The sequence below is a fragment of the Nicotiana attenuata genome, chromosome 1 (genome assembly GCF_001879085.1).
Source record: "Nicotiana attenuata strain UT chromosome 1, NIATTr2, whole genome shotgun sequence".
In the NCBI taxonomy this organism is placed as follows: domain Eukaryota; kingdom Viridiplantae; phylum Streptophyta; class Magnoliopsida; order Solanales; family Solanaceae; genus Nicotiana; species Nicotiana attenuata.
Window position 1 is genome coordinate 94,011,859 of NC_031989.1, and position 11,231 is coordinate 94,023,089.

An 11,231-nucleotide genomic window follows, 5' to 3' on the forward strand; every position below is an offset into this window, starting at 1 on the left:
GGGACTATCTGTATTGGGTAAAACTGAGTTTATACATATCGAAGTGATTGAAAGATGACATGTAATGACACGTAGGCAGGTCAAAGAATGATGATTAGCAAACAGGCACGAATTGCAACAGATACGAGCGGAAGCACAAGAAGAGGCACGAGCAAATATTCAAAAGACTTGATGCTCGTACCTATTTAAGTCTAAAAGCTGAGAAGAATGAACCTGACAGCACAGGAGATCCCAGATACAGTATTTAATAAGCATTAAATACTGAAAACGTTAGAGAATCTGTATTAAATTACAATGATTATGTAACGTAGCATTTAATGTCTTTAATCGTCCATAATGACCCTATTATGACAAAGGCAAAACGTATAACTTAAAAATAGCTATAAAAGGGAGAAGACTGATCATTTGTAAGGACACGAAAAATCAACTGAATATATTGGATTACTTTGTTTTCTGCTATCTCTTTGTTATAAAAATCAATTTCTTTTATTCATTTTCGATTATCAGTAACCCGAGTTCTTCTAAAAATAAAGCTTTGACTGAAACTCCATTTTTTTGGTTAAACACCCTGCCCCATTAAGGCTTTGCCTTGCTCTGCCCCGCCCCACCCCATTTGCCATCCCCAGCTCTTTGTTCCCTCATCCACAGGCCATTATTAGGGCATGAAGGAGGCATTTTTTGCGCAAATGCCTCCTGGCAGCTTCATAGTTTTGTCCTTCTGTCTGCCCGATCATATCACACAACACATTCATGGCATATACCTGCCATAATTGTCCACTAACTATGACAGACTCATCTGGACACTCACAAATGATGGTTAATTTTCAGTTAAGTCCAGTTACGACTCCCTCACTCCTTATCCTAGAAGTCAAATATTGTGTATGCCCCCAAAAATAGCTCAGTTTATTTGGCTGTGCTCTGATGACCAGCCTCCAAATGCACAATAATTCTAGGCGTACTAAATTTTATTATCTTACTATTTATGCCGCATCAAACAAATGGCAAAATATTCCTGTATATGTTAAGTGGCACCCACCAGAACCAGAAGAAACTCATTATAAATTGAATACTGATGGAGCTACCTCCCAAGATGGAAATGCAATGGGATGGGAGGCGTTTTCATGGGTAAGGCAGGTCAGTGGGTACTGGGTTTTGCAACTAAAATAGCAATGGCCAATAGTATACAAATAGAGCTTTGTGCGTTGCTTACAGGTTTGAAATTAGCTTATACAATATCAACCCACTCCTTTACTGACTGAAATTGACGCCAAAGAGTTACTAACATTACTTGCAACACAATCCATTATATAGTAATCTCATTGAGCAAGTCACTGCTCAAGCAGCTGGGTGCACACATACAGGAAGCAAAAACGTGTTGCTGATAGCTTAGCGAAGCATGGAGCTACCATGCCTACTGGCAGCAGCTTACAAGCTTTTGACGCACCCCCTACTTTTATCTCTAAGATGTCGCAAGTTGACTACATGGGACTGGCTGTACGTAGACTAGTTCATGCATGTGTTTTTGCACACGTACCTACTACCACCTCTGTACATCCTCCGCAGGCAATACCAGCTTTCTCTTTCAGCCAATTCTGCTTCCATCTTTTGTTGTAATGAACCCTTGGAGGGTGCAGATTCATGTAGTAGTAGTTACTTCAGTAGCAGTACTAGTTCAGCACACTCAACTTCTGTGGTGCCTAGTGAGCACCAAGCTCCCTGTACTATAGTAACAACTTAATATAAGTAATTTCCTTTTCACGACGAAAAATAAAAAGGTCTTTTAATTAAAGCACCGAACTAATTTGGACTAGCTAGACCTCGTTTTTTGTGTAAAAATTGTATGGGGTACCACTTTTTAAAGTGGTATTTATTTTTTATCCAGCATTTTTAATTCTTAGCAATAGTAGCCACTAGTCTATTAAAATTAATATGAAAAGAAGTGTTACCCTTTCTTCTATCTCTTTTCCTTCCCAACCCCTCTATCAAGTCCGGGTATACTAATAATGGAGATAACGTCTGACTTGTGCTGACAACTATCAAGTTCTTCCTACTCTCAATCAAATCAAAAAGTCTTGTTCCTGTGAACATATACTGCCTTTTCTTTTTCAACTCTTTTCCGTAATCATACCCCAAAACAATATAAAGTATCTATCAATTATTATTTCCAATTTTGTTGTTAGTAATGATTTCGATAGTTGTATTCTTGATGGTTTTGGCGAGGCAAATATAGTCAGTGCAATTCGAGGTGTTATCGGGTTACACAAAATGCATAGCTGAAGACATAAAGAGTCATGGTTGTGGTAGGTACTTGGTCCTGAACTTAGAGTTAGAAGTTCAAAAATTAAGGACACTTGGTCCTTAACTTAGAGTTACAAGCACATAAATTAAGGATAGGTAGTCCTGAACTTCGAGTTCCAAGTTCAAAAGTTAAGGACATGTAGTCCTGAACTTAGAGTTACAAATTCAAAAGTTAAGGACAGGTAGTCCTCAACTTAGAGTTACAAGTTCAAAAACTAAGGACAAGTAGTCCTTAACTTAGACTTACAATCTCATAAATTAAGGACATCTAATCCTGAACTTACATTAACAAGCTCATAAGTTAAGGACACTTGGTCCTAAACTTAGAGTTACAAGTTCAAAAACTAAGGACAAGTAGTCCTTAACTTAGACTTACAAGCTCATAAATAAAGGACAGCTAGTCCTCAACTTACATTAACAAGCTCGTTAAGGACACTTGGTCCGGAACTTAGAGTTGGAAGATCAAAAATTAAGGACACTTGGTCCTTAACTTAGAGTTACAAGCACAGAAATTAAGGACAAGTAGTCCTTAACTTAGAGTTACAGGCACATAAATTAGGACAGGTAGTCCTGAACTTCGAGTTCCAAGTTCAAAAGTTAAGGACATGTAGTCCTAAACTTAGAGGTACAAGTTCAAAAACTAAGGACAAGTGGTCCTTAATATTTACACAGCATTCATGAAGTTAAGGACACTATGTCCTTAATATTTTGGGAGAAATTCAAAAATAGCCAGATTTACCACTGGTCGTTGAAAAATAGCCAAGTTTCAAAAGTCATCGAAATTTAGCCACTTTAAATCTGAGCGAAAACACTGTTCAAAATCCGGAAAAATACGCCCGCAAATTTTACGGGAGTTCCAGCATAAGTATGCTTGAACTCCCGTAAATTTTACGGGAGTTCCAGGATAACTATGCTGGAACTCCCGCAAATTTTACGGGAGTTCAAGCATAATTATGCTGGAACTCCCGCAAATTTTACGGGAGTTCCAGCAAGTATAATTGTCCAGTATAATATACTGGAGTTTGGAGCACTGGTGCTCCAGTCTCCCGCAAATTTTACAGGAGTTAGCAAAGTATACCGGTCCAGCATAATATGCTGGAGTTCGTACACAAATGCACCAGAACTCCCGTATATTATACTGGACCGGTCCCTGTTGCAGCAAAATAGTGGCTATTTTTCATTGACTTGATAAACGCTGGCTATTTTTCATTGACCAGTGTGAAAACTGGCTATACCATGATATTTTAACTAATATTTTACACAGCATTCATGAAGTTAAGGACACCATGTCCTTAATATGTACACAGCATTCATGAAGTTAAGGACACCGTGTCCTTAATATTTACACAGCACCCATGTCTAACACAGGGGTCTTTTCGTCCGGGCGGGTAAAAGATTACTAAGCACTGGCTAAAAAACAAATACATCCTAAACCGTGGATAAAGAGTAAAGACATCTTGAAATAATGGCTAACCGTGTACTTCCCCCATTTTTTGTTGCTGTTATTTAGTCCACATCTTTTTCATTTACGACCACAAAGAAGAACTTCAATCACCAAGCTTGTTTCCTAGCATGCCCGACCCCCCCCCCCGCCCCCACACACAACCCACCCAAAAAAAAAAAAAGAAAGGCAGGGAGGACATGTAATGAGCTAGGGAATGTGAACAGGTTTAATTTGACATTTCAACTTATTCAAAAAGAGAGCAAATCACTTTTTTTGCAGTTGGAGAGAAAAATACTCTGAATAAATACCAATTTAGTCTTTTCGAGCCTGATAAGTACTTAGTCCACTGTGTTTACTTTGGATAACTCCTAGTAACATTTTGCTTTGCTCCTTCCACTTTGTCAATCATACCTCAATTAAGACCGCCTTCTAGCGTTCATTTCTAAAAAAATTAACTGGACACAATCACCTTAAACGAAGGAAAATAAACTGCCACCATATGAAAATAGAAACAGAAGAAAACTGACATCTAACGGGGTTGCATCTCTCACTTTTCAAGAACATTATCCTGGAAGTGAAATAGCTGCTTCAAATTGATATACAACTAAAGAATAATTACGCTAGTAATTCACAGAACCCTTTCAATTGACACTCAAAGAAGCTAGTAGGGGTGCCATCTGCAGATCTGACCAATCACGATGGTCCATACAGGCGAGTATTTCATAATAAAGTAGCACTATCATAATTAAACAGCACATAGGAGCAATGAGAAAATCAAACTAGGTTCTTGAAAGAAATATGTAAGACATAATTGTTAAACCTGCAAACTAGACGAGTTTTGTACAAAAATCAGAGCTAACTCTGAATTTAGGAATGATCTCAATCTCTAGAATCCCGAGTCAAGAAGCTTTCAGGAGACCATGGCAGTAGTTTCATCTTCTTCAGCATCTCCTGTTGGCACTTCATTAAACATGTACTGGCTCTGGTACTCCATCAAGTACTGTGTGGATCTCTTGACATCATAAAACAGATTATAGACTCGAGTAACATCGTCCACTTCCACAATCTTCCCTTTCCGCTTCTGGCAAGCCAGAGCTGCAGAAGTAATAAGGTGGATGGCATATCTCAAAGATGTATTCACCCCGATCTTGGTCAACAAAACTTTTGCATCTTCAGACATTTCTACGTCCTCCTCTTGGCATCTGATGTCCAGAATTTTGCGAATTTCTTCCTCCTTGTAAGGCTGTGTAGAGATGATGAGCAGGCGATCAAGAAAGTCAATAGGAATCCCATGTGGGGATTTGTAATTTGTTCCCCGAATTGTAGTAATGCCTCTATTGGTAGCAACAACCAATATAGGTGCCATGTCATTTTCCAGAGCTCGGTTTAGGAAAGAGAAACACTCAATGTCAAGCATATGGACTTCGTCAATGAAGAGGACACCAGGCACAATCTCTGCCTTCCCTTCCTCCCTCCACTCTGCAACCTTGGTATCTATTTGTTCTCTCACTTCAGCACGAATCTCACCAGTATCACCCGTAAATAGTGCTAAAAATCCCTGTGTTCTGCAATTGAGATGAGCTAATTAACTTGTTTAATCTGGTAAAGTAGGAAACAAGAAGATTCTTCTAATATGTCAAATGTTTTCAGAGGCAACACAAAACTCAGAAAGTAAAACTGATGAGTTTTGCAAATACACTCAATAGGAAAGGAATGCAACTGAGGATGGCAAGTAGCATCACCAATTAGAATTAATGCAGGGAAAAGGCACATGAAGGTGGAAGATACGAATCCAAGTCTCTGGACAAACATCATGATTTTTTAATAGTAGTCTATGATTTTAGCATACAAAAAGATCAATTTGTTCTTCAGATGACATCTAGTCCATCGCATATGAGGCCAAAAACCCTACTAAGGGGCAAAATCCAATCAAACATAATATAGAAACGAGAGGTAAAAACACAGTGCACCAAGAGCGAACGGATTAGCAAGAAAAAGATAGCCATATCAATTCCTAGTCAAACAACACCCACATTCAGTCTTTTCGGCAAAATTTTACTACAAACATAATATTGTTTATGAAAACAATCCTGTCGAATGGTTACCAGGAAAAGCTATCCACTATAACCCCATGCATTACTAACAGAGTATTTTATGATAATCTAAATAGCTAACTTAACAAAAGGCAATATTTACGTAAAGGAGATGGATAGGACAATACTATTAAGGGCTATAACATTGAGTTTGACTTCTAAAACCTTTTAACAGAAATAGATACAAATAAGAAGGTAGTACAGAAACGAAAAGTCCTGTCAGACCTCGACTCCCATATTCGCTCCCCCAAAAGAAACAAAAGACAAAAAATAACAAGGCCAAACAAAAGCCTTGCTGGAACATCAATCGCCATGGCTTCCTTCAGAGAAGTGGCAAGGTTAATACTAGCTTAAAGTCAAACTACAGCAGCTGAAATGGAATAGGAGACCCTTTCAAATATAAAGTACAATCCGTAAAGACTCAATTTCAAACAAAATTATTCTCCCTACGAAAATGCTATAGAAGCCCATAATCTTTCAGAAAATGCTCAACATCGAAGCTAACATCATACATAAGCAACTGAGTTGCAACTTGCAACCGCTGCTAAGCATAACACCCTTAACTTAGGCAATATGATGACCTCAGAAAGGTTAAAATCAAATAGTCACCAATACTGAACTTGACCAGTTTATTTTTAAACTAGATATTGTTTCAGCCTTCTACTAACTTTTTCCAACTTCCACCTGTGAGGCTTTTCAAGTCCTTCAAGCTGTTATCAATTAATCAACGGATAACTGTAGAAGAAATTTTCAGCGGGTTCTCTTAAGAATTTTTCAGACTTTAGCAGAAACTGAAATCCAGCTGGCCTTTCAAGATTTCATGATGGAGCATTTTCCACCTATGAAAATGGAACATGGTAGCTTGTTCCATGTTTGGGATGTCCCACTGAAAAGTAAAGGACAATTACAAATATACTATTCTGATATTATCCTCCTACTGTGAGACTTTATTTACCAAAAATAAAGAGGAAAATAAAAGGAAACAAGAACTTAAGCAGGTTTTCATCTCTCAAGCTAAAACAACAACAACAATAGACCCAGTGTGATCCCACAAGTGGCTCTGGGGAAGATGGGGTGTACGCAGACCTTACCCCTACCTTTGTAGTGTAGAGAGGTTGTTACCAGCAGACATCGGCTCATGAAAAGCGTTTTCAAAACAGGTTTGAAAAGTACAAGAGTAAAAGTTGTGATTAAAAAACAGTAGAACAGAAAGGTACTGACATCAAAAAATAGTAAAGTTAACCAGAGTAAACAACAATAGTAGTCATAAAATCGAAGAATAATTTCATGCTATCCACCACCTGCAGCAAAATTAAGCTGATAAAACCTTTAACTAATGGCTGGAATCGCATTGCAAATTGAAAAATTACCTTTCCGCTTGTAGACTGTATCTTTGCATTATGTTCCTCTATTAAAAGCAATCTGGTTATCTACGCGGAGAATCAAGATTTAAATTTTATAATAGCAGTTGAATAATTTGAAGAAGACTGCAAAGTTTTTAAGCTTTTGCCTGAATTATAATCAACTCTTTATATAACTGTACAATCAAACAAAAATAGCTCTCTTTGCCCCACTTCAAGGCTCAACAAACATCCCTGGTCATGCTCAAACTAGGGCTCAACTTGGTGCCAACTTGGACGGGAAACAACAGGATCAAGTATCAATAAGACTAAAGAAAGAGAAAAAAGGTTAATTTTGTTTGACCTCAGGCAAACCTAGAAAACATACTTCACAGATTATATCTTCTGTTCGACTCAAGCTATCAACTTCCAGCTTTCAGAAACACTAAGAAAATGCATTCGCAAGAATGAAACTAGGACAATGCCCAACAAAAATCAAACACCAACTATATAACGTAGCAAACACATAGTGTAATAACAGCTCCTGAAACCAGACTTACTGCAAGCAATTAAGCAGCCATACGAATAACAACAAATACACCTCCGCTATACGAATCCTCACTAACCACGTTACTTAGTTTAACTCATCTTATGCCAATATTATACAAATACATATAAATAAGTATATAAAACTTGCTCAACCACAGACAAATCAAAATCTTTTCTTTATGGAAAAATTAGTCCTGCAAAATTAACAAAAGTTACCTGCTATTTATGACGTCAATTTCATGAAGGGTAACACAATGTACAATCTCCTTCCTCTTCTGGAGCTCTCCTTCAGGACATTGTACAAACTTAGTCTGGGGTCCCATAGCATCATAATCCCTGGACCTCGAAAACGACCTCCCTAATTTAGTAATCTTCCCAGAAGCCTTATCAATAGCAATAACATCCCCACTCTGAACTTTCTCCTTCCCTAAAGCCTCAATCATTTTTCCTCCCAAGTCATAAACTGTCTCCATATCCGTAGTCTTCAAAGTCAACTTCCCCGTCTTTGACGCCGCCCCAGCCACAGCTGGCCTATCAATCTGCACTTCCACAACTTCTCCTTCAATAACTTCAGCCTCTTCTTTTATCCGCACACCAATTGCTTTGCGAAAGGCCTGCATAAGTGCTTCCGTTCTCGACATCTCGAGGGAGTAAAGTTCGCTTCCTGCTAACATAGCGAAAGGGGTTTCTTGCCCTAATGATTTCGCCATGCCCATTGCTATAGCTGTTTTGCCCGTACCGGGTTGACCCGCAAGGAGGACAGCCCGACCCGCGATTTTACCTTCTTGAACCATTTTGACTATTACGCCGGCAGCTTTACGAGCGGAGGTTTGGCCTACCATGCCTTCGGAACTGAGGCGGGGTTCGAGTGATGAGTCGAGGCCGAGACCTCGGATGTGGGAGTGTGCACCTATGCGTTCTATTCGGGTTAGGTCACGCATCTCTGAGATTTTCACCTCCGCCATTGATGGATGGTGGAGTTTGCTATAGAGCAGCTCTGCAGAAGGAGAGTGAAGAGAGAGAGGGAGCAAAGTTTAGGGTTCAGGGTTTATGTTTCTATCTGCAAAATTTAATATGTAGAAAAGTGAAAACCGCTTCTTGAACCGTAGGACGCATAAATTACTTTGTACCATTATTACATGGCATATCTCAAATTAGTTTCTCCTATTTTAGGATAAGTCACAATGCGCGTGTACCCTCTACAATGCATATAAAATTATAAAAATATTTAAAAAAATTTAAATATAAGCTCTTGAAAATGCAAATATTGAACCTATTTAGTCAAAAAAGTAGAGGCTAAGCATGAAACAACAAGATGATTTTGAAAGTTTAGTATTATATTATGTATCTTGTTCTTTTATATTAGTTTCGTATCAAAATAATCATCTAGGTACCATGTATTCTAGAGTCAACTATAAAAAGAAAAAATTAGCGATGAAAATTATTATCGCTAATCCTATTCAGTGATCGAATTGATGACAGATCATTAAAAAAAACTTCAGCTACAAGATGAATTTCGTAACTAATTCTTGTTTTTAAAGTTAAATTATGTAATAAAATTTCTTAGTAATAATATTAGTTTCTTTTTTACCAAAAAATAAAAGTCCATTTCCATCTATTTAACAAGAATATGTATTGAGGTAATTTAGGTGTTGTTGTAAAGTAAATTATGTTAATTAATTTTTTTCACAAATTAATGATTACTTTTTTTCGAAAAATAATTACTATTTCAAAACCTAATGCCGTAGGAACTTTTAAGAATAGAAATAAACGAATTTAGCAACCAAGCTTATAAAAAAGTACTTTTAATTTAAATTTTAAAACAACAAATAAATCATATAAAAGGAAAATAAAGAGACAAAATTGGTTTACGATTAAGCAGGGACAAAGAACAAAAATATTACACAAAATCGTCAAGTTTCCTTGTTGGTAGCCAACAACAAAATTTTGCTCCTACTTTTTTGGATTCTTTTATTGTCTTAATATTTTGTATCCTTATTAATCACGAGATTATATCAAACACTAAATTACTTAGAAAAAACTTTTTTGATTTAGAACTATAATGATCCAATCGATTGTTTTGAGTGTTGTAGCCCCGTTCCCCTATTTACTGCTTATTCTATGCCCAATTATTTTATGTGACTTGTCGGGGTAGTTGGTTTGTTGCTATTTTGGGTCATTGTCGACAGGCTGACCAAGTGAGCACATTTTATTTCGGTGTTGACTACTTACTCTTCATAGAGGTTGGCCCAGATTTACATTCAGGAGATTGTTCGGTTGCATGATGTGCATGTTTCCATCATATAGGATAGAGGCCCTCAATTCACTTCACATTTCTGGAGAGCAGTTCAGAACGAGTTGGGTACCCGAGTAGAGCTCAGCATAGCTTTTGATCCGCAGACCGACAGGCAGACGGAGCGGACAGTTCAGATTCTGGAGAATATGCTCAAAGCATGCGTCATCAACTTCGGAGGTCAGTGGGATAGATTCTTGCCCTTGACCGAGTTTGCTTACAACTACAGTTATCACTCCAGATCCGAGATGGTTCCCTTTGAGGCTTTATATGGTCGGCGATGTCGTTCGCCCATCGGATGGTTTGAGCCCGGCGAGGCTAAATTATATGGTACTAATTTAGTAAAGGATGCCTTGGAGAAGGTAAAGTTGATTCAGGAGCGGCTTCGCACAGCACAGTCCAGGCAGAAGAGTTACGCGGATCAGAAAGCGCGTGATTTATCATTCATGGTGGACGAGAAGGTTCTCCTGAAAGTCTCGCCGATGAAGGGCATCATGAGGTTCGGAAAAAAAGGGCAAGTTGAGCCCAAGATTTATTGGCCCGTTTGAGGTGTTAAGGCGAGTTGGGGAGGTTACTTATGAGCTTGCTTTCCCTCCAGTCTGGGAGTTCATCCAGTCTTCCATGTGTCTATGCTCCAGAGGTACCATGCCGACAGGTCGGACGTGCTAGATTACAGCACGGTTCAGCTAGATGAGAATTTGGGTCATGAAGAGGAGCCAGTTGCCATTTTTGATAGGCAGGTTTGCCAGTTGACGTCCAAGAAGATTGTTGTGGTAAAGGCTCAGTGGAGGGGTCAACCAATCGAGGAAGCGACTTGGGAGGTTGAGGAGGACATGAGGAGCAGATATCCGCACTTTTTCACCACTCTAGGTTTGATTCTAAACCCGTTTGAAGACGAATGTTTGTTTAAGAGGTGGAGAATGTAACGACCGGATCGGTCTGGTCGTTACAACTTGGTGGGTGTTTATTTGTTTTCAAAAGCTATATAAGTGGTAATATAGTCTTCTCATAAGCTAATGTTTTTGAATGGTTGAGATTGGCTATTAAGTTGGATAATATAGCAAGTTACTCATAGTGGATGTTTAGGATGTGCTTATGTTGTGCTTGAAATTACATACAATCTCTATGTATTTGGGTATTATTTTTATAATGGTTAATTGTGGTTGGACCGAACAGTTCTCGAGCCATACAGTATTCTTATGTCATATATATAT

General features: G+C 38.3%; 1 protein-coding gene across 1 annotated transcript; it reads right to left on the reverse strand.

The window, feature by feature from the left end:
• On the reverse strand, nucleotides 4,370–8,802 carry LOC109230595 (ruvB-like 2). The gene is made up of 2 exons (XM_019396063.1): nucleotides 7,941–8,802; nucleotides 4,370–5,307 (listed from the first exon to the last, which is right to left on the reverse strand). Exons 1-2 carry the CDS (start codon nucleotides 8,687–8,689, stop codon nucleotides 4,653–4,655), a joined length of 1,404 nt encoding a protein of 467 aa, XP_019251608.1. The 5' UTR covers nucleotides 8,690–8,802; the 3' UTR covers nucleotides 4,370–4,652.